This window comes from Lemur catta, chromosome 14 (assembly GCF_020740605.2).
Source record: "Lemur catta isolate mLemCat1 chromosome 14, mLemCat1.pri, whole genome shotgun sequence".
NCBI lineage: Eukaryota > Metazoa > Chordata > Mammalia > Primates > Lemuridae > Lemur > Lemur catta.
The window spans coordinates 27,523,227-27,547,238 of NC_059141.1; the positions used below are offsets into that span (position 1 = coordinate 27,523,227).

General features: G+C 45.0%; 1 protein-coding gene across 50 annotated transcripts in view; it reads left to right on the forward strand.

The window, feature by feature from the left end:
* SORBS1 (sorbin and SH3 domain containing 1) overlaps positions 1–24,012 on the forward strand; it is a 220,411-nt gene that overhangs the window by 174,781 nt on the left and 21,618 nt on the right. For 41 of the 50 annotated variants that reach the window (XM_045569093.1, XM_045569092.1, XM_045569103.1 and 38 more), the window contains 7 exons: positions 5,699–5,871; positions 8,501–8,586; positions 11,921–12,088; positions 16,062–16,108; positions 19,619–19,733; positions 19,865–19,990; positions 23,046–23,240. In XM_045569093.1, the coding sequence (XP_045425049.1) occupies positions 5,699–5,871; positions 8,501–8,586; positions 11,921–12,088; positions 16,062–16,108; positions 19,619–19,733; positions 19,865–19,990; positions 23,046–23,240 (910 nt within the window). Of the gene's footprint in view, positions 1–5,698; positions 5,872–6,368; positions 7,845–8,500; positions 8,587–11,920; positions 12,089–16,061; positions 16,109–19,618; positions 19,734–19,864; positions 19,991–23,045; positions 23,241–24,012 lie in introns of all 50 variants that reach the window. The other 9 variants (XM_045569106.1, XM_045569127.1, XM_045569113.1 and 6 more) reach the window with 2 other exon arrangements.

The following is a 24,012-nucleotide window of genomic DNA, read 5'->3' on the forward strand; positions in this document are numbered from 1 at the left end:
AGAGAGACGTCAGGGCTCAGGTGTAGGCTCAGGACCTCCTACCCGGTCTCCCTGCACTCTGGGCTCTGAGGCTCACTCTCCTTTAACGAGCTTCCAGTTGCGCTGTGCCTTCAGCTCTGAGGCTGACAATAAGTTGCAGGTCCTCTAGGTCTCAGAGATGTGCTTTCAGAGGTGCAGACTGCCAGGTGACCTCAGGCTACCTGCAGGTAAAGGGCTTCCTCATGGCCACAGCTCCCAGTGTACTTTCCTTGGTCCCCAAGGCCACCTGTTTCTTCTCAGCTCGTCACGTTGGCAGTCCTGACTGCCCATGTTAACCCCGCTCCCTAATCTGTCTCCCCACTCCCATCTCCCTGAAATGCACAAGGCAGAAAAGGCTGCTTCCGGCAGCCAGCCGAGTGAAGTCCCCAGTTCTGCTGGATCCAAGGCACTACGCTAGGTATTACTGCAGGAATGTAGATATAGCTTCTTAATAGTTGTGGGGACAAAACGCACAAAAATAGGTATTTAAGCAACTATTTATAATATTGGGTTAGCAGAATTAAAGGGAACTAACTGGAAATGCTTAAAAGAGCAAATTGTTTTGAGACACTGACTGTAAAGGTATTCAAAATGTTAATTTACCAAGCGTTCTTATTTATTTCATTAAAAATAAGTCTCCAAAGGCCTCTGTTTTTCAGCCATAGCCTAGCTCTCGAGAAATACTTGGCAGGAATAGATAAGGTTTTTCCTCCTGGATTTTACCATTTGGGGATTTTTCAGTAATCAGGCTTGGTTTTCTCCCAGTTTGTCCAAATGAGTAAGATTTTTACATATTTGGAATCGGTAAGGGACCAGCCTAAGTGGGGTGCCAGACACAAAGGGAATTGTACAGTAAACGTTTGCTCAGTAAATGAATGAATCTATAAATTTTAATTAACTGGAATCCAACTCGCTTAGCACCGAGGCAGGCAACTGGCGAACCGAATCTGGCCCCCTCCACTGGACGGACAGGAATGACATATTGAAGGAAACATTGGCAGGACTTGACCTAACCCAAGGAGGGAAGAAGATGGCCTAAGTTCACAGTTCTGTGGCAACTGGAGAAGTGATGGCATTCTGAGTCCACTTTCATATCTTGGACAGACTGCAGTTTAGAATTTGATTAATTAACATTGATTACATATCACAAATACTTAAAGAACCTGGGAACAGAGAGGAGGAAATTCACCCATAATCCCAATATCCTAATACAACTACCAATCCTTTCCCTAAATATATAACATATATTTTTATAGTTACCATCACAGTGTATGTCCAATTTCATATTTTATTTTTATAGCATTATCAGATCTATAAATCAGTAGTGGGAGCTACTCATTTTCATTAGCATTTCAGCGTTGATTCGCATCTCACCGAAGAGCTTTACTGTATTTGGCCAGCAGGTGGCACTCAAGAACAAGCTGCTCTTTCCTAGGTGGTGGTGGTACTCCAGAGAGAACACTGTTTCCCTTTAATCTAAGAACAAAACACAAATTATAACCTGAAGAACTATATGAAACGTTAGAGATTCTCCGGGACCTTACAAATGTGTCAAAAATCCATATGCATGTAGGCATTTAATTTTATAGACTCCTTTATTCCACTAATATTTATTAATCATGTTAGGTACCGGGCATGCAAAGGTTAATAAACTGTCTGACTTCAGGGGGTTTGCAGTGTAATGGGGAAGACAGATTTGTAAACAGCCAGAATCCAATGTGGTAAATGTAATGAGGGGACCCAGGAGGGAGTGAGCACCCCTTGTCCTGTGGAGGAGGAAGGGTCAAAGAAGGCTTTATAGAGGAGCTGCCAATAAAATGTAAATAACAATAACATTATATTATAAATATAAATAATTTCTTTCATAGGATATAAAAAGCTATAAGATGAAACTTCTAGAGGATTTCTAGGCTCCCTCGTCCAAAGCCACAGTTAACATTTTCTTTTTCCTTTCTGAAATCACCGAATGTTTTGAATGATGAATGTAAGCTCCGTGTGCCTGGAAAGTGTTGTCTGTTCTGTCCCCTGTTGAATCTCCACCTAGGAGAGTGATTGACACTTAAGAGGTGCCCAGTAAATATTTGTTGAGTGAATAAATGAGCAGTGGAGTGACATAATGAGATATTTTCTAGAAATATCACCGGCAGTGATCTGCAGAGATGATCAAAGGGAGTCGAGGCTGGTGGTTGAAGGAGTGAAGGTGAGCTTGTTGCAAGGTTGTAGGTGAGCAAGGGTGAGGCGGTAACCAGGGAGGTGGAGAGTGAAGGGGTTAACGTGAGCTGTGTTTTGGATAGGGAACAAGCAGGACTTAGTTGGTGGCTGATTATTGAGGAGCAAGGGGACTGATTCCTCGGGCTTTCTGGCTTGGGTGATGGGAGATAGAGGAATAGAACTGAGTTCGGTTTGGGACATGTTGAGTTTAAGATGCCTGAGGAACATGCAGGTGGAGATGTCTAGAAGACAGTTGAATATATGTGTCTGGAGCTCAAGAGAAAGGTCTGTGCAGATAACAGATTTGCAGGTAAATTTCTTGGACAGTCTCACCATGCCTTATTAGTTTTGCAGATGAAAGAAACTGAGGCCGAGAGAGACAGACTGCAGATTTTAAACAGAGCTGGTTTGCCTCAGCTGATCCGCAGTCCTCGTTGGAGCTGGACTGGACTGCCAGTCTCCAGGCCCTGTGCGCTGCCTCCAGAGCCTGGTGGAAACACTTGGCCCTGGGATGGTTGCTCTGTTCTCTCGCTTGATTCTTCCAATGAGTGTTTTTGTTGAATCCCCTTGAAACTCAGCAGCCAGCTCTGCATCTCAGCCAGAGTCTGAATTCTCTGTGCTGGTTCAATCCAGGCTGGTCAGAGCTGAGCTTCTGAACTTAACTTGTTTTGTTAAGTATTAATAATAAGAAGCTGCTAACCCTGATTGGGCCTTTCTCAATTAGCTAGGTGTATAAGGCTGCTTCTCTTGTGTTCTCTGATCTACCTGGACAGAGCCTGGACCCAACAACTCTGTGATCTTGGGCAAATGCCTTAAATACTCGGGTCCTCAGTTTCCCCTTTTGTACAGTGGGACAGATGATCTGTCTTTCCAATATTAGAAGAGCTGATGGATATAATATATTTAAAAGATTGTTCTAGAGCTCTTGTTGTTTTTAAACAAGAGTATCTCAGTTGCAAAATGTTACACATCTGGAAAAAGCATGTTTTGTTAGCTTTGGTATCAGAAAGAAAACAATTGGCTGTAGCAAATTCATTCTGAGAGGTTTCCTGAGTGCTGGTTTTTCGTTCTGGTGGGAAGCAGGAAAAAATGATGATAATGGGTGGAATAAAGCCAGAAAGTGAGGTGGCTAGGGTGGAGTGAGTTCTTATGGCTGATGAGGTAGAGCAGGTGTGAGGTCGGGCAGCCAGTTATGGCCAAGAATCCCGACAGAACAGATTTAAGAGGAACTCGGAAGTTCTGACCAAGGGTGAGGCAGCTCAAAGGACAGCAGTGGCTGCAGGATGGAGGCAGCTGTCGGAGTCACTCCTGTTAAAAGAAACTTTAGACAAATTAAATTTAGCAGAACTTATTTGAGCAAAGAACGATTCATGAATTGGGCAGCCCTCAAAATCAGAGTTTCAAAGAGCTCCACCCAACAACTTGGGCAGACAGCATTTATAGACAGACAAAGGAAGTGACTGCAGAAACAGCTTGATTGGTTACGGTCAGAGTTCGCCTTATTTGGGCACGGTGTGATGAGGCATTTGCCTTATATGGACAGGGGCTGATCCGTTGGCAGCCTGTGATTGGCTGAAGTTCTACTGATGTGATTGGCTGAGACTCAGCTACTGGTGCCCTGAAGTAGGCATGTAAAGCCCTTAGCCTGGAGTGGGCACAAGGTAAGGCTCAGTAAGTGGCAGCTCCTGTGAGGGGCACTACCTGTGCCAGAAGCAATAGTTTTGCTCCGAGGACTTCACTGCTCTGAGGGAGACATCACAGTGTTCTGCCAAAGTCTCCGCCTCTTCCTCATTTCTGACTCCTGGGTTCTGGTGCCACTTGTCCTAGGGGTGTGTTCATGACAGGTGACATTTGGAGGTAGTGATGTCAACGGAACTGGAGCATCCTTGAGCTCCCTCTGAGGCCTGTGTTGTGTGAGCCTCTTCTTCCTTGGTCTTAGGGAAGTGTGATATCTAGAACAGCGGCATCCAACGGTGTGGTTAAAGTTCCAGCCCTGCCATTCTGCTAACCTGCCTGCTTTGACAAGTTACCGAATCTCTCAGTGCCTCGTTTCCTCATCTGAGAAACGGCAGAAGTAGGACTGAGGGGATGAAAGAGAGAATGATGCCCGGGCAGTTAGCACAGCCTCCCCCACAGGACGAGCCTCACCACGCAGCACGTGGAGTTGTTATTGCTGTCATCATTTGTGACCACGGGACTCGGAGGCTGTGGTCACACACAGAAAGAAAGGCTGGCTCTGTGGAATGTAAAAAGATTCCATCGTTGACGGCTAGATAGAGGGAAAGACTGGATAGATGTGTGATAAAGCAAATGCAACTTGTGTCCCTTGTAGAATCTAGGTGGGGGGCTATGGGTGTTCACTCTTATAATTCTTTAAGTTCTTTACATTAGATAATATCCAAAGTAAAATATTGGGTGAAGGAATTTCACCTAGCTATGGGTCTTCAGAGCTGAAAAATTTGTATAGATTCCAGTAAACTGAGTTCAGTAGGATTAAAAGCAGCCTAGCGGAAGCCTATGTACTTTTGTGGGAAAGGAGTCATTCATTTACCTGAGAGGAGTGTGTGTGTCGGTGCGTGTACACATGTGTGTGTGCATGTATACGTGTGTACGTGTGTCAGTGACAGTGTGTCACTGGGTGAGGGCATGGTGGGGTTAGGGGAAGGGAGAGAATGAGTAAGTGCTCTTAACTTTTCTGTGTGTGCCCCACCCCATTCCAAAAAGAATTTGTGATAACTTGCAAAAATACCGTGATTTTTAACAGGATGAAAATAAATGAAGGATAGAAATGAGCAATAGTTTATGCTCATAACACATGTCATAAGGTTCTGACCACAGGCTTTGAAAGAAGTGAGTGCAAAATTGGGCTGTGATGCTAAGAGCACATAGAATCCCACGTTCCAGTTTCACTCGGTCATGGATTTTCCTGGAGACCCAAGACAGTTGGGCCTCTCCCTTTCAATGCTGATTTTAATATTCCATCAGCCAAAGCGCTTGTGAAGAATAACCCAGAAAAGCAATCCAAGTAGTGGCCTTGAAGTAGCTGACACTGGCTGGCTCCATGTCAGAGGCTCCACCCGAGTCCTTGCCTGCACCATCTTGTGTGCAACCACTGGTCCCCCTCCCTCCTGCCCTCGCCTGACCGCCTCCAGCCCTTCCTCCCCAGTGGCAGTGTTTCACAGAATCATTCTTTTAAAGCACAAATGCAGTCATCTCAATTAGAGTACTTTGCTGTTTGGACAAGATTCCTGGGCATTCAGGGACCCAGGGGCCTGCCTTCTCTGTAGAAATCTGCATCTAAATAAGAACGCTCTTGAGAAAGGACAGTGCTTGATTAAGGATGTCAGGAAGCGTATTTCTTATTCTCAACAGGTAATGTACTTTTTAGAAAAATGTTAAAAATACTAACTTCCTATTCTTTTATTCCCCTCCCTTTTCTCTCTTTCCTTTAAAATGACCTTGTTCGTAGTATATATTCTTCCAACTTCCATGCAGTGAAGAGGGAATCTGATGGGGCTCCCGGGGATCTCGCTAGCTTGGAGAATGAGAGACAGATTTATAAAAGCGTTTTGGAAGGTGGTGACATCCCTCTTCAGGGCCTCAGTGGGCTCAAGCGGCCGTCCAGCTCGGCTTCCACTAAAGGTAATTAACTGGGCAAAGCCCACAGGCCTCTGTGTCCCGTCCACCCCGTTTACTGAGCGTCAGCAGCGGGTGAACCTCCAGCAACGGGGATACGTCTGCCTTGTCCAGACCCATATCCAGGCCTTGGAGCCCTCCGATGTTCCTGCCCCTGTTTTCTCACCGGCCATTTTTCTTTCTGGTATTAGAACTTTCCCTTCCTTTGAACCCCCAACCTTGCTCTCCATGAAGCATCTCTCTCTCTCTCTCTTTTGTTCTAATTCCCTTTTCTTAGAAATTAGCTGAGCTTTAGCCATTCCTTACTCCAGCGGGGTGTCCTTTTTTTTGTTGTTGCATCTTTGCACCTGCTTTGCAGCACAGATTATTTTGCTTCCGGACATCGACTGGAAATTTTTTAAAAGCCCTTATGACAAATGAGCATGTTACCTCTCCTTTATTTTTTAAGCAGCTTTCAGCTTTAACCTAATGGGTGTGTTTATTTTATTCTGCATGCTTACCAGTGGATCGTAAAGGTGGGAATGCTCACATGATTACTTCATCTTCAGTTCATAGCCGAACACTTAACACTAGCAGTGCGTTAGGCCCTGTGTGTAAGCACAAGAAGCCCCTGTCAGCTGCGAAAGCCTGCATTTCGGAAATCCTTCCTTCCAAATTCAAACCCAGGCTCTCTGCTCCCAGCAATCTTTTGCAGGAACCGAAGAGTGTCCTGTTGCCCTCAGAGAAGGCTCAGAGCTGTGAGAACCTTTGTGTTTCAGTGTCTTTGAATGATCCTAAAAGAGGCCTCCCCCTCCAAGTGGGGGGGAGCATCGAGAACCTGCTCATGCGCTCCCGGCGGGATTATGACAGCAAGTCGAGCAGCACCATGAGCCTCCAGGAGTACAGCACCAGCGCCAGGAGGCCCTGCCCTCTCTCGAGGAAGGCTGGGATGCAGTTCACCATGTTCTATCGGGACATGCACCAGATCAACCGAGCTGGCCTCTACCTGGGATCCATTTCCTCCTCTAGTGTGCGGGATCTTGCCTCCCACTTTGAAAGGAGCAGCCTGGCGTTGGCCAGGGGTGAGCTGGGCCCCAGCCAGGAGGGCTCCGAGCACATCCCCAAGCACACCGTCTCCTCCCGCATCACTGCTTTTGAGCAGCTGATTCAGCGGTCGCGGTCCATGCCGTCCCTGGACCTGTCCGGCAGGCTGAGCAAGTCTCCCACACCTGTGCTGTCCCGGGGCGGCCTGACCTCAGCCCGCTCAGCCGAGTCCCTCCTCGAGTCGACCAAGCTCCATCCCAAGGAGATGGACAGAATGAACTCCGGTGGGGTCTATGCCTCCCCAGCGTGTAGCGATATGGCGGACCACACCTTGGGCTTCAGGGGCCTCGTGCCTTCTGAGCCCCTCTCCGCCTGTTCTGACGACCTGGACCACTGTTCAAATGCCTCCAATGACAGCAGAGAGGGCAGCAGCGGCAGCGTTCACGGGGACTTCCCCAAACATCGCCTCAACAAGTGCAAGGGGACCTGCCCAGCCTCCTACACCCGCTTCACCACCATCCGGAAGCATGAGCAGCAGCAGACCCCCAGACAGCCCGACTGGCGCCTGGATTCCAGAGGGGACAAGAGCACCCTCCTCAGGAACATCTACCTAATGAGCCCCCTCCCTTTTCGGTTGAAAAAGCCCCTCCAGCACCACCCCAGACAGCCTTCCCTTGGTGACTCCTCCAGCCTCCCGGTGGGCCAGAAGCCAGACCTCCCCAGCCAGCCCCACCAGGACCAGCTCCTCTCTGCGGGGAAGCCCTTGGTTCCCATACGCCTGTCGTCCCGCCACACCATGGCCAGGCTTAGCCGCAGCTCAGAGCCCCCTCGGGAGAGACCCGCGGTCCCGGAGGACTTCCCAAGGGCCATTAATAATGGGAACTCTGTGCCTCACTCAGACCACGGCCTGGACAGGAACAACAACCCCCACAGTGAACTGGCACCACCCTGCGGAGGTGGCATTTTGTGTATTTGACCAGTCTCATCCCCCGTCTCTCCACCATGCTTGCTTTGTCCCCCTTGGTGTGCCCCTGGTGTTCACTTTCTGGTCTGTCCTTTGTTTTCTGTTTGTTTTGCTTGGCAACTGATCATGGCTCGTAGTGGCTGCACTTCTTTAAAAACAAAGCCCCTCCCCCTCCCCCGCCCATGTCATTTAGACTAACCACCAAACTGTGTTTCGAAAGAAAAATTGGCCGTTTAGCTCATCCGAGAGATCTGTTCATTTGAACTCTTGAGCCCCCTGCGGTTTGCACCGATCCCCTGCTCACCCCGTGGTTTTTTGAGAGGCAGCCTCTCTGACGGCCGTGTGTGTGCGAGTGTGCGGTTTGTCCCTGTGAGATCCTGCACGCCTCTCTGTAGGGACACCTCCCTCTTTGCTCACCTTTCGCCTTCTGGTTAGTTGTCTTTGTATCAAACTAGTTCACAAGTCAATCTGAAAAGTAGGGGTGGGGGGAAGATTTGAGTTTTCTCCCTTCAGAATTTGATTATTGACCATCAATCAACAATGATTATAAAAACTTGATATTTGTAGTAGATGAAAGGTGAAATCTTTTCCCAACCTGGTTTCCCACTAAATCTTTGCCTGTTTTAACTCTACTCTGTTGTTTTGAAGATTCAGAATCACCAAGGCATTTTATACCAGCTGATTACTTGGAATCCACAGAAGAATTTATTCGAAGACGTCATGATGATAAAGAGGTAAATCCTGTCTTTTAAATCTCTTAGCTCTTGCTCGGCAAAAAGTATGAGGGAAGTAAACATTCTAGATGTCTGTCAGAGGTGACATGATCTGGTAACTGGAAGCAAAGATTGGGACTTTCATAAGTGGCTTTTTATATGGCAAAGCCTCAATCACTCCTCTTTTCATCTACTTTTCCAAAAAAATGGGACTGACTTCTACACAAGCACTAGTTTATGAATGCCAAGTCCAGCCAGCACTGCTGCATGGGAGATACAGAAAGAGTTTGCCCACTCCTGTGCTCAGTGCCTTATAAGCTAGAAACAGGAGTTTGCTCTTTCATCCCCCTCTCAACCTCCCCCAGGTTCTCTAAGTAAATCCACCCACGTGCTTCTTCAGTACAACACCACCCACCCCTCTACTGGTAAAAAGCACAGTTCAAATTGGGAAGGATGCAGTAGAAGAAAGAGGAAAATGAAAAATAGTAACGGCCACAGTACATTGTATAAAAGAATTCGAGGGAGTTGCCTATAACTCTGTGGCCTTTAGCTCAAAAGAAGGCACATACCCTAATAAACATTGGTAAACCTCAGCCAGGAATTCAGAATGTGGATATTTTCTTGCAGCTGCTGAGATGTCTGTCTGCAGTGTTGTGACTGGCAGGGCCTAGAAAGAGCCCATTCTTCCTGTGGATTTAGGAAGAGGCAGCTCTTCGTATCAGCCAAATGGGCTAAATCACAAGCTTCTGCTGTGATAAAGTGGTGTTATTGTGCACACTTCTGGCCTACCCACTCCCCCTAAGAAAGGGTCCTAAAGATGGACCCAAAGAGATGGAAAAATCACCTTGAATGGGTGGCAGTGGGGGAGGGTGTTCATGTGCACACAACTCTGTCCTGTTCCCTTTAAAGTCCGAAGCCCTTTTTCTTTGTTGTTCTGTCTTGTTGAGTGATTCTAGAGTTTAGGTGAAGCTTCCTTAAGGATTTAGGGTGAGGCTGACTTTGGGAAGCGCTGGATGATAATAATCATTGCTGCCAGATGATGAGACAAAAGGCAAAAAGGAAACCACCATACATTTCCCCATCTCCAAGCATGATCAGTGTTCAGTAAGACACTTGCACCTGTCCATGGAAAGAAACAAGAGAAAGTATTTAATACACAATCATTATTTGTAATCACTCACTAATGAGTGTGCATCAGACCACAGAACAGATTCATTTCTGTAGCTCTTTGTTAAGTATTTGCTGTCACCAAGATACAAATTCCCATGTATGCAGGCCTGGGCTGCTATGATGAAGGGAGGTGAAATTCCATTTCAGTGATATAAACCCTAGTACCCAACATGGAAGGTTTTAGGGGAGAATTCGTGCCTACCACACAGGGGGCATATTTTACTTACGTGGTTTAGCAATTGATATATTAGAAGTTGCATGTAGAGGGTGAATGGTTTGTTGCCTGAATAATACTGCCTGATAGATCCTTAAACATTTTTTGTCTTTATCTGTGGTTATTGGTTTATGTGGTTAAACTACAGGCCTGATGGATTTACTGAGGTCAGATTCAAGTACTGGGTTGAGAGCTTTGGCCCATTCGATGTCCACTTCCACGGATTATGTTTAACCCAGGCCAGAACACACCAGGGCTATTGAGCAACAACTATGGCAGCTTCAAGCACCAATCCATTCCCGTTGTTACGGCAACAGCTCACACGTCTCAGCTCATGGGGTGTCAGTCCCCTATGTGAATGCTTTATCATTAACATGGATGATAATGGCATTTCAGGAAATGAGAACATGTCCGTCTTGGAAGAGACTTGAGTGGTTATCTAACCAACCCCCTTGTTTTGTCCAGGAAAGGATCACAGCAGGGTGGCAGCTTACCCAGGGCCACATAGTAAGTTAACCTATTCCAGTGGCAGAGCCGGAAACCAGGGCTCCAGATTCCTGGGCCAATGCTCTTTCCATGGCACTATGCTTTCCAAAGGAGTTTCCCATGTCTTTTCTCATTTAATCTTTATAACAACTTTTCTGAGCACTAGGAATCCCATAGCAATTTGATGAGTTATCACTTTGTGGACCCTAGAGAAAAATCAGGCCTACCATCCTTTAGGGCTAGATGTCACATGAGACATTTAATTCCCTGCTGGAAAAAGACTCATGTTTTATTGAGCATGCTAAGAATTATCAGTTCTGCTGATGCGGTGGTGCATGCCTGGAGTCCCAGTGACTCAGGAGGCTGAGGAAGGAGGATCATTTAAGCCCAGGAGTCTGAAGTTACAGTGAGCTGTGATCATGTCACTGCACTCCAGCCTGAGCAAAAGAGTGAGACTCTATCTGAAAAAAAATAAAAAGAATTATCAGTTCTAATTAGTGCTTTCCTGTAAGGGAAGTTAATCCTCGGAATCTAAGATTGCTATGGTATAAGAAAGCACATTAAAATGCTATTCCATAAGGTCATTTCCATAGGCAATGAGGGCATTTGGTAAAAAGCAACATTGTTTGATAATTTTTAAAGGTTTTTGAAAATAGAAATAGATGACTATTTTCTTAATATAGGAGAGGATATTTCTTCTAACCCCAGGTACCATCATTCTTAGTTTATTTTCTATGTTAAAATATATCATTCCTTTAAACTCAGCTTCATTTCACCTAATGAAGAAATAGTTCAGTAAGAAAGTAACTGATGTTCTCTCTCTGTCAACCACATAAATAGCTTTTGGTGCATGTACTAAGCCTCCTGAAAATTGTGCCCAGGGAAAGAGTCGGCTGGCCTGGGAGAAGAGGTGCCATATTTTCTGAAATGGCTTCATTCTGTGGAGAACATATTAGAGTCATAAACACAGGAAGCACAAAACTGACCTAGTTGCCATAGACCCCCTCTAGCAAAGCCCATACTAGCAGGTTTACGGGCCTGGTCCCACCATGGGAATACACTGTGGGAGCGTCTCACTGCCTAAGTGAGTAGAGATGGCACTTCCAGCGTCCTGCTGCCAGCCCAGCATGTTTGGGAATGCCCTGGATGTGCCCCCGGGCTTACCTTGCCTTTGCTGACAGGGTCCAGGAGGCTTTTGGCAGAGCCAGGGGATAATTTTCCGGCTGGCGTAATCATACGGAATCCTCCCTCCCTGGATCCCAGCTTCCCCGGGTTTCTCCTGTGCAGTGCTGTCTCCTTCCCACGTGCTCGGAGGGCGGTCACGGTGGGAGCATAATGGCTGTGGCTCTAGAGGCCTGCTGACAGCTGACCCTTAAAAAATCTCCTCCCTGTTCACCCACCTTCTTCCTTAGTTGCTTTTGTTGGCAGTTTTCCAATGCCCTGGACCAGATGATTCACTGCCCATTTTATGCAATTTTATGGCAGAAACTTTTAGCGGACCAGAGACGACTTAAGCGCGAGCAAGAAGAGGCCGATATTGCAGCCCGACGCCACACGGGCGTCATCCCGACGCACCATCAGTTTATCACTAATGAGCGCTTTGGGGACCTTCTCAATATAGACGATACCGCAAAAAGGAAATCTGGGTCAGAGGTCTGTTTTGGTCGCCTCGATCTGCTGCTTGACCCAAAGCAATATCCGCCTCCCCTCAGCATTGCCCTCTGTAGGCCAGTCTAGTTCTCCAAGCACTGTCTGTCATCCTGGCTTCCCTTAGGCTTGCTTTGGCTCCTCTGTGCCTGGTGAATAGACATGAACCCCATTACGCCCTGTGCTCTGTGTGTTCAAGCATGCTGGCTGGGGACCGGGATCTGCTGGCGCATACCCCTAATGCATGCCTTAGAGCATCGGCTGCCGTCATGAGTCCAGTCCTCTACGTCTGCATTTTATCATGATGCCATGTTGCCTGTGCATTCCGCTTGGAGACCTCATACCTTAGTCTGTGTGCATCAGGGGCTATGGTGTGGGCGATTACAAGATCCTTCTTTGAAGAGATGGTTAATGAAACTTACTTTACAAAAGTTGATACTTTGTGCCATTTACAGAAAAGCCCCCAAAGTTAGTGACATAAATATTCAAATATCAGGGGACGACACCGCCCCTCACATATAGATGGATTAATTGCATGCCATGTAAGGTGGTGCTGAAGCACCTCACTGAAGAACTTTAAGGACCAAAGACACTTACAGTTAAGATAAACCCACAGAGGATGTGAGAGCTCTCCAAGGGGCATTTCATTTATTCCTTTAATTTTGACATTTTTAAGTTTAGATCACAAAAGCTTAACAGTAATGAAGAAGAGCAAACCTTTAAAGTAATTTTATCCAGGTCTTGGCCTAGTGCGCTAAGGTCAACATGTTGAAATTCCTGTGTTGGCCAAATGCTGCATCTTGCTAAGAGCTTATGCTTTGCCACGCGACCCTTAAGTAGCTTTGCTAAAGAAAATCTTTGGGGGGAGGTTTACATGTTTGGGCTTGGAGTGGGGGTAGGAGGATGGTGAAGTGATACTCAAAGTATTGTTGTATAACTTTTCAGTGTCGTAGATTAATATTTCATGTTTCTATCTTTTGAGTAATAGAGGCATCATTGGCTATTAATTTTTTTTTAAGAAATAGAAGGTGTCTGGGAAGAAGAGATAGACAAAAGAAGGAAAAAGATTAAAAGAAGGAAAGCTGGGGAGGGGAAGAAGATTCTAAAGTGATGGAGAAAAAGGAAATGTAACAGGAAGAAGCAAAAGTTTGCAAATGTTATTCAGTTGCAAGGGAAGGACAGCCTCATCCTCAACATCCCAGCTCCTCCTCAAAACGGCCCTGTTCCAAGGCTCTGGTGATGGTTTGTCCTCACAGATAGGCCTACCCGCTTGTAGGTGGAAGATGAGGAGCACACAGAGACATGCTAGGGCTACACAGTTACACATGTAGGTACCACATGCAAACACAAATGCAACTCAGGCAGAAGAACCACGGACAGAGGCAGGAAGTCTCTCCCCAACAGCTGCCTCCCTTCTAGAGCAGTGGTTCTCAGACTTGACTGTGCCCCAGAACCCCCTGGAGGGCTTGGTAAAATAGAGACCCCAGGTCCCTCTGCAAAGTTTCCAATTCTGGGGAGAGGCCTGATAGTTTGCATTTCTAACAGCTTCCTGGGTGATAGTGATGCCAGTTTAGGGACCACATTGTGAGAATCACTGCCCCAGACGTTGACTGATGGGCTTGAGAAAGTGAGACCAACAGTGCCAGCTGCACTGTTGCTATGTTGGTGTGCTTCAGTCCCGTTCTTTAGAACTTGGCTGGCCACTCGCCTTGTGCAAGACCCTGTGGGAGGCGGGGGGGGGGTGCTGAGCCTATGCCCCACTACTCAGCTGGTAGTGGAAGAGTCTCCCTCGTATACAGTTATCTCTGTCCTATAGTAAGTAACGCCATGCTGTGAAGCCAGAGCAGGGAGAGACGGATTTGGTCTTGGGGAGCTGTAGGAAGATATTAGCACAGAGGGAGATACTGCTGCTTTGTATGACCATCGATCACTCACATACATTTGTCTTAGGAATTCAGTGGAATCAGTGTTTCTCAACTTTGAGAACCTTTAATGGAAAAAGACTTACCAGTCCCCATTATTGACCTAAGCCAAATCTACAAATTAAATATATACCTATATAATTATATGTATTTTGTTGATAGGTGATATTGTTTTGATGGAATTTAGCTACCATTCAAAGTATGAATGTGGTGCTGCTTTGGTATAATTTTTTTTTGAGTTTATATAGCTCTGCAGCTGGGTGACATGGGGTAACCTACTCCCCTGCACTTTTTCCTATTGGAATCACTTTGAAATTTTTATCCTTACAATTTTGGTCATTTGGCCTTCCCTCGTGAACTTGTCATTTGTCATTAACCCCACGTCCATTCTTTTCTTATTCACCTACAACTGTCAAATTATGCTCTTTGGTTACAGACAGACACAAATGCAGGCATTGACATTGTGTGGCATTAACTTGATTATAAGGTGGTCATTCAGTTGGCCCCTAATGTTTACAGTGTAGCTAGACAGATGGAAATATCAATGTGAAAATGCAAAATAAAAAAATTCCCATGGAGAATTCATGATCCCTACGAAGATCTCTACAAGACCTCAGCTTAAAGAGCCTGAAAATATGGGGCATATTGCTGAGGGATTAAAACATAAAACCATGCTTCATGAAGCCTTTAAATATCATTGTTTTTTCCCCGAGAATATTCCATTTTTTCCCTCCACTTGTTTGATGCCCTATAGTATTAAAGCTGGCACGTGTAATCTCATTTTCATCACCTTGTTTCCCTAGCCCAGAAGGTCATGCTGTTGAAGTTGGAGATGCTCACGATATTTCTCCCCCTTACCTTCTTTAAAAACAATAGTGGACTAGCACCTCTTGTATTATCCAGATTCACAACTAAGGGGTACAGAGCACACTGTCTGGGGGAGGGGCACACTTGTAGCTCTGGCTTGGATGGTGCAAAGGCAATGTATGTAACCAAAATGTTTGTACCCCCATAATATTCTGAAATTTAAAAATTAAAAAAAATTGATTAAAAGAACTGCTTTTAAGGGTAGGGAAGAAAAATATGCAAATGAATATAAGTGAAAGTGAACTTACTGAAATTGGAGATGAAGACATTTCAGCGGGTGAAGGAGGTTTAGCTGAGGTGTGGCAAGCAGATTTGCCTGATAGGAACAGGAAGAGTGTGATAGAGATAAAGGTGGTTAGGTAGGAGTGGGGGGGAATTGCCCAACGGCCTTAACCCACCGCAGGAATTAAGATTTGGTCTGAGGGACAGTGGAGAGCCCCAGCCAACTTCAAAGCAGGGAAGAATTTGAGGAATGTTATTTGTGCTCTTGGGTGACAGTAGATTAGGGTGAAGTCAAAGGAAGCTTTGTGCCTGTGGGAACTAGAGGTCAGACCTGAGCAACCAGGGCTGTGGAGGGAGGGACGGAGGCAGAGCCAGTGTGACTCAGCCACAGACCTGATGAGGGCTCGGAGGCTGCTGAGGCTGCCTTCCAGGCCTGGGCGTGTGCGAGGAGAGGGCTACCCGGGAGGAATGGGGTCGTCTGATCTCAGGGATCCCTTATCTGGCTCTTTGGATGATCTCACAGACCAGAACAAATACATGGGGTTGAAGATGACGTGAGAAGTGAATCATTTACTTGCGGGTCAGGAAAATAGATGTCTCTGAAGAGTAAGACAGCAGATAAGGAACATCTTAGGACTTCTGGCTGACTCTTTTTTTAACAGCCATGGTCAGCATGTTTTGGGGAACCAGCACTTTGGCTTTGGGACTTTTTCTAACCATCTCTTCTCCAAATCTGGCTCTCCTTACGGGGGATTCTAACAATGCATGACATTGTTGACTCAGCATCCATCTCGTATTCTACTAAGGTCAGACAGCTGGAATTTCGTCCAGATTTCTATACTAGAACGAACTGATTAGGGTGAATTTTTCTGCTTTGCTTTCCAGAAACTTGTGAAAATGTACATAAAATGTCCTTTTTGTTGTACATGAATCCTGATTTTTAACTTGTCATTGTTTCTTGTGTTTAGATGAGACCTGCCAGAGCCAAATTTGACTTTAAAGCTCAGACACTAAAGTAAGTGCCACGGTCGCCTTTATTTGTCGCCTTTGCTGCCTCTTTGAAATACAACCGTTCACTTGTAGAGAAGAGTTGGAGAAATAATGATTTTTAAAAAAGGTAGTTTATAGAGTTTGCTATGTGCCAAGCACTGTTCATAGTACTTTGCATATGTTAACTCATTCAGCTCTCATGGTAACCCTACGGAGAGGGTACCTTTGTTATCCTCACTGTTCAAATAAAGAAACCGAAGGACTAGAAGGTTAAGGAACTTGCTCAAGCTGTTAAGTGATGGAGCTGGGATTCAAACTTAGGCAGCCTGGCACCAGAGGTCAGGCTCTTATATGCTGCACCACCCTGCCTCCCTCTATGTAACAGGGCTCAGTTTGCTTGATTAAGTGGTGACTCGGCTTGATCTGATCCACCTTTTCTATCAAAGATCCAGACCAGTCTCTAGGAAGATAACTTTGCTAGTTTTGCTACAGTATCCCAAGAGATGAAAACCTCGTGGAAACCCTTTTTGTGGCATTTCTCTAAGTGTGTTCCTCAGAGTGCTAGCCCTGTAGTGTTTCTCAGAAAGAGGGTTATGTGGCAGAAGTGAGTTGAGGAAGCACTGCATGCTGTATCTATTATACCTTCCACCCACCTGGCAGAGATACTTTGCTATTAGCATATTAATGGCTCTAGGAGTTTTTCAAGGAAGAAACCTGATTAGCTTATTGAGCCCAGTGTTTTCTAAATTTAGGTGGCCAGGAAACCTTTATATTTTCCTTGGAACACAATTTGGGAAATGCTACCAAAGACTGGGTTGCAAAAGGAACCTGCTGGTTTTATATCTAATGGGGGTTAAAATGGGCTACGAGTTTTTATTGGCAGTTGAAATACAGTGAGCAGCCATTCCATTGTCCCGCAGATTGAAGGCCCCAGGGCTGGTGATGGGAGGGAGCACTGCCCGTCCTCAGGTGCTGGGGAACCTGTGTGGAGGCTGAGCAACCCTGGTTCTGATCTCCAGGAAAAGATGAGAGACCAGGCCACAGTGTGCAGAGCTTAAGCACAAATCTGCTGCATTTGGATGTGATTGTATTACTCCAGTCCTTCTGCTCATCAGCTAAAGGAGGTGGCTGTGTGATATACTGTAAAGATTGCGGGCTTCCGAGTCAGGAAGTCCTGGGTTCAAATCCCAACTGTGCCACTAACTGTCTCTGTGATTGTAGTCAAGTTATCGACTTCTCCCACCTTAATTTTCCTTCTCTGTAAGATGGGAATATAAATGCCTCTCTTACAGGGAAGCTGGGGTAATACCTATAAAACATTTTGCACAGTGTAGCAAAAGTCAGTACTCAAAATATTCTCCCTCCTTTGTTCTTTTTAACCAGAGAAGATAACAGAGATATATAAATTAATTTGCAGTTCAATCAAATAGATAACCTTTTTTCTTTGAATTGAGAAAGGTTCATATAAGATTCATTGAATGGCATAGTGATGATGATATTATATTTTCCTAGATTTCATTAAAAAGTCTTAAAACAATTTTTTTTTGAGCAACCCTGTCAAATAGAACAGGTGAGAAAGCTGAGATCCACAGAAATTGTCACTGTTGATCAACATCACTAATGCTCAGAGAAAGTTCCTTCCTCATGACTCAGTGTTTTCATCATAACATGCTGCCTCCAAAAAAGTCAGTTAAAAAAAAAGAGTAAAGGCCAGATCCTTAGAGAATCTTTTAAGCCCTTCAGTCACTTGGCTTTACATTTCCCCATAGTAAGTTACCCAAAAACGTATGCTGTGGAAACACTTGGTTCAACGAAGTTGAATAGGTTTCTTTCCTCCTGGAGTTCTCAGAGCCTCTGCCATGCTAATGCACACAGTGACGCTCCAGATAAGATCTAAAGCAGATCAAGTTATTGTTCCCCAAACCTTCTCACCACCAGACCTGGTCACAAGGTTCTTTGGGAGCTGGGGGGTCACAGTACTGGAAGGATGGCGGCCCCAGGCACCCCGGGGTATATCTCCATTGGCCACAACTACAGACCCCTCCACGCTCAGCTCTCTCACATGAGTTGTCCTCCTTTGCTTAACACTGGGACCCTCACAGCACCCACCTGCTTCCCCAGCTGTGAGACACATGGGGTTAGCAGAGTGAGGAGCCTGCAGATCTCCAGCCGGGGTGGGTAAGCTGAGGGTCTTGTTCATCTGCGTGCCCGTGGTTGCGGGTGAAGGGAGGGGAAATTCAGAACACCCCCAAGGAGGCCTATGGCAAAAATTTGGCCAGAGACATTCCTTCTCACAGAGATAAGTGCCCAGATCCCCCTCACAGGCTTCTTTAGGATTAGACTCCTGTCTACCAACGTGAGGCCCACAAAAGCCACCTTGTGCTTTTATTCAGCACAGAGCTGGCTTTGTGTGAAGCTTTCCAGATGTGCCCCCGTCGTGAGACACCCCTCACGTACCGCGGGGCTTCTGGCACGCTGCAGAGTGAGCACACTCCTTCCATGTCACGGTCAGAGACCTTTCTTCCCGTGCTCTTGGTTTGACACACGTGAAAAAGATCTAGGTCATTTATTTTTAATTCAAGAAAATTTCGAGTTACAATTTTTATTACCTTCTTAAGTTTTCATTTTGTTTGAAATTTGTCTTTTTTTTTTAAAGGAGTCCTAGTTAGATGTTAGCATCATTATTGAGGCAAGCAAAGGAATGGATATGGCAAAGTTGAAAAAGGCAGGAAGAGCAATTGAAGGAAAATCCACTTTTCTTTCCAAGATCCCTTGTCCATGTCCATGTTAAAAAGGAAGGGGATTAACATTTATTGGTTGTTAACTATGTAACAGGCACCAAGCTAGGTGTTTTATTTCCAGTCTGTGGCTGCGTTCTCCAACAATTCTGAGTTATCTCCTATGCTCAGCTAAAGAAACAGTGTCTCAGATTTGCCCAAGGTCCCGGAGCTGGTAAATCATAGAGCTGGGTTGTGAACCTAACTTCAGAGCCTTTCCACTGCATGATAGAAGGAGGATGGAGACATGTGTGAGTGGGCAGATGGTTCAATGGAGGGAACGATAGAAGGATATCAATATATCACAGTAATTTGAGGATGCTTTAAAGCAATGAAGGCATGCCTTGCTAAGGCACAGAAGAGGATAATGAACGTCTCCAGAGGAGGCATTTTTCATCATTTAACAAACATCAGTTAAGACTGCTGGGTACATTGCTGTGTGTTGCATAAATATTCCGAGCATAAGACAGCACTCAAAACATGCACTGACAAAGCCACAACAAGCTAATAAGGCCTCTGAGCACTTTCAAGTGTAGTCAGTTTAAATGTTAACACTTATCTCGCAGATGACTGGAAAAATGGCAAATGTGATGTAATTTCCTGAATAGTGGGGTTCTTACTTCCAAATACAGAGCCCCCTCTTCTGGGATTTGTTCCCCTTGGCCCCACCTGAAGTCTCCTTTTGCTAAAAAACTGAAGTGTCTTCACCTCACACATATTAAAACATCTACTAAAATGCTGTGACCCTCTGTCGACAGGGAGCTTCCTCTGCAGAAGGGAGATATTGTTTACATTTATAAGCAAATTGATCAGAACTGGTACGAAGGAGAACACCACGGCCGGGTGGGAATCTTCCCACGCACCTACATCGAGGTACCGCAGCCCCTTTTCTTTCTAAGGAAAAGCCCATTCGTGCCCCAAGCACCATTTATTTACCAGGTACTTGTGTTTTGTTTCCTCCTTTTCCTCTTGTTCCCCTACTTTTTTCCTTTCTCCTTTCTCAGCTTCTTCCTCCTGCCGAGAAGGCTCAGCCCAAAAAGTTGACGCCAGTGCAGGTTTTGGAGTACGGAGAAGCTATTGCTAAGTTTAACTTTAATGGTGATACGCAAGTAGAAATGTCCTTCAGAAAGGTAAGCTGCCCTTCCCTGCCTTGCCTTGGGGCTCTCTCGGATGACGGGCACTGTGGGGAATGTGGCGTTGCTCTGGCATGCCAGTCAAGGGGTGCTGTCTGTGCCCTGAGAGACGTATGCCAATCAAGAATCGCATTCAGGGCAATTGGAGAATGTTCTGAGGTGAGGTATTTTTCAAATAAACCCTAGGCTAGTGTCAGGGCATAACTACATTTAGTTCACTGATTAAAGGTAGTATTTCTGGAGTCTTAGACATCTTTTTAAACTATATTCAACCAACATTTAGTGAACACTTAATGATGTGATTAGCACTGTGTTGGTGACTAGGGTTTATAAGATATTGATGTGGCCTAGTGGAAAACACAAGTTCATTGATACCAGAAGTTTGAAAAGCTTTGAACCCAGAAGTCACAGGTCATCAGCTATGAAGATTGTGGGAGTTAAATACTTTTAAACAGCTCTCTCCTAGGGTGGTTCCAACAGGCTTAGGTGAAACAACGTATGTGAAGCCCCCAGCATGACACGTGGCATCTGGTCTGTGCTCAGTAAACAGAAGATGCCAGCAGTAGCAGTATAATTATGACTGCCTTTGAGGACTTAATATGCTTATTTTGAACACAATTAGACTGTGTAAAGAAACCGTTCTTTCCAGGAATTCAAATACTCTCTCCACATGTCAAAATTCACCGGCTTGCTAAACTTATTAAAGTTACCAATTTTATTGAGGATTGAGGGAAGTAAACACATGCCTTGGAAAAAGATAAGCCACCTAATGTGAAAGAGAAACCCTGGAAGCAACCTAATTGCCCAACAGCAGGGGATCAGTAATTAAATCATTATATATATGTATAATAGAATATCTTGCAGTGATCCATGAAGCTGTGCAGCACCATTAAAAATGTAGGATTATATTTCTTGATAAGAAGGAGTTTCATTGTAGGTTGTTAAATATTTTTAAAAAGCAAGTTGGAAAAAGGAAATATATATTAGGTTGGTGCAAAAGTAATTGAGGTATTAGCATTATTGAAATTAGCCATTTGAAGGCCGCACACAGTGGCTCACGCCTGTAATCCTAGCACTTTGGGAGGCCAAAGTGGGAGGATTGCTTGAGCTCAGGAGTTTGAGACCAGCCTGAGCAAGAGCAAGACCCCATGTCTACTAAATATAGAAAAATTAGCTAGGCATGGTGCCGCATGCCTGTGGTCCCAGCTACTCGGGAGTCTAAGGCAGGAGGATCACTTGAGCCCAGGAGTTTGAGGTTGCTGTGAGCTAGGCTGACACCATGGCACCCTACTCAGGACAACAGAGTGAGATTCTGTCTCAAAAAAAACAAAACGAAAGAAATTTGCCATTTGATATTGGAATACATTCTTAAATAAATGTGGTTATGTTATACATCATTTTAATGCGCATTTCTTGCTTTATGTTTTTTGCTAATGAGTTATTACTTGCTATTTTATATTTATTTTAGTCTATGGAAATGATGTTAGACAAAAAGCAAATTCCAGTGATTTTCTTATTCAAGTTCAAAATGAGTCATAAAGCAGCAGAGACAACTTACGACATCGGCAACGCATTTGACCCAGGACTGCTAACTGACGTATAGTGCAGTGGTGGTTTAAGAAGTTTTGCAAAGGAGATGAGAGCCTTGAAGATGAGGAGTGCAGTGGCCGGCCATCAGAAGTTGACAACGACCAGTTGAGAGCAATCAATCATCGGAGCTGATCCTCTTACAACTATGGAAGTTGTCGAAGAACTCAGTGTCGACCATTCCATGGTCATTTGGCATAAAAAATTGGAAAGGCAAAAAAGCTTGATAAGTGGGTGCCTCATGAGCTGACCAAAAATCAAAAAAATTGTCGTTTTGAAGTGTCATCTTATTGTACGCAACAACGAACCATTTCTTGATCGGATTGTGATATGCCATGAAAAAAGGATTTTAGACCACAACCAGCAATGACCAGCTCAGTGGCTGGACCAAGAAGAGGCTCCAAAGCACTTCCCAGAGCCAAACTTTCACCAAAAAAAGTCATGGTCACTATTTGCTAATCATTACACCTGAGAAGTATGCTCAGCAAATCGATGAGATGCACCAAAAACTCTAATGCCTGCAACCGGCATTGGCCAACAGAAAGGGCCCAATTCTTCCCCATGACAACGCTCGACCGCACATCATACAACCAACATTTCAAAAGTTGAATGAATTGGGCTATGAAGTATTGCCTCATCTGCCATAATCACTTGACCTCTCACCAGCCGACTATCACTTCTTCAAGCATCTCAACAACTTTTTGCAGGGAAAATGCTTCCACAACTAGCAAGATGCAGAAAATGCTTTCCAAGAGTTCATTGAATCCCGAAGCATGGATTTTTACACTACAGGAATAAACAAACTTATATCTCATTGGCAAAAATGTGTTGATTATAATGGTTCCTATTTTGATTAATAAAGATGTGTTTGGGTCTAGTTATAATGATTTAAAATTCACGGTCCGAAACTGCAGTTACTTTTGCACCAACCTAATACATACTTAATTTTCACAAAAAAGGTGTGCAAGTCTAATTTACATTCATAGAATTAAATCTGGGGAATACATATGTCAAAATAATAATAGTAATTATTCCTGTGACAGTATGATGGGTAATAATCCGATTTGTGTTCTGATTTTTCTATAATCATGAAAATATAAAGTTATAAAAAGAAAGAAAAAAGATAACCATCAAAACCTTTGACTTAGGGATGAAGATAGGATATCTGTCTGATTTGCATTGAGTCCATAACACTACATTTGCCTTTCAGTTTAGGGGCATGAATCTGATCTTCTCCTTTACTGAAATATTTAAAGACCAAGCTTAACTTTCCAGTATCCAGGTAGCTCTCCTGCCATTAACATCCCCATCCCAATGTTGTTAATTCCTTCCAGGTCCAGCAGGGAAGGTTTTTCCTAAACAGAGGATGTGATCAGTAATGGAGGACATTGCAGGGTGCAGGCAGGGGCCTCAGACATGCTATGGCATCATGAGACAAGGACCCTTGCCTTGCTGTGTCTTGCAGGGCGAGAGGATCACACTGCTGCGACAGGTGGACGAGAACTGGTATGAAGGAAGGATCCCGGGGACATCCCGACAAGGCATCTTCCCCATCACCTACGTGGACGTGATCAAACGGCCACTGGTGAAAAACCCCATGGAGTACGTCGACCTGCCTTACTCCTCCTCCCCAAGTCGTAGTGCCACTGCGAGCCCACAGGTATCTAAACTTCTCATCACTGGTTTTCGTACTCAGCACATGAGTTTTCACACTCAACCGTGCTGACGGCACACAGTCCTCTGGGGTGGTTTTTGAGCACTGTTTTTAAGAACTGTCTGCAGCAACGCAGACGATACACTGGAGTTTGTTTTCACGCATACAAATGGCATTTTTCCAACACTTGGTGGGATAAATACTATCTCAAGGGAAGAGATTAGTGATTGCTCTGGGCTAAGGTGACTAAGGAAAGAGAAACAAGAGCCTCCATCAGTTGGTCCATCCTGAGTGAAGCTGGTGGTGTGGGAACCACCCCACTGCCATAAATCCCATGGCCCAGGGTCATTCTCTTAGTCGTCTCCTTGGTCAAGGTTGGCCTGCACAAGACAAAAGTAGAGAGACTTTCACATTCTCATCCTCAGACTTTTAAACCAGATCCAAATATTCTTTGCATATACTGAAACCAGGTGAATGCAAAGGACATTTCAGGACATTTCATTCCAAGTGACTGGGGCAAGGAACTTACAGCATCTCAGTCTATATTGGGCTGAAAGGAAGTAGGTTTGTAGGCATTGTAAGATGTCGGCTCTCTTGAATGTTAATTATGAACAAACATGTTTAAAAATACAAATTATTCCAAACCCCTCCCCACTTTTCCCAAAGCCAAGAAAAAATTGGAACCTTAGGTTCTGGGAGGTGTGGTAGGGTGATGTCCTATGAAGAGACTGACCATTCTGCCATGTGAGTTGTGGGAAGTACATCCAGGGGGAGGAGA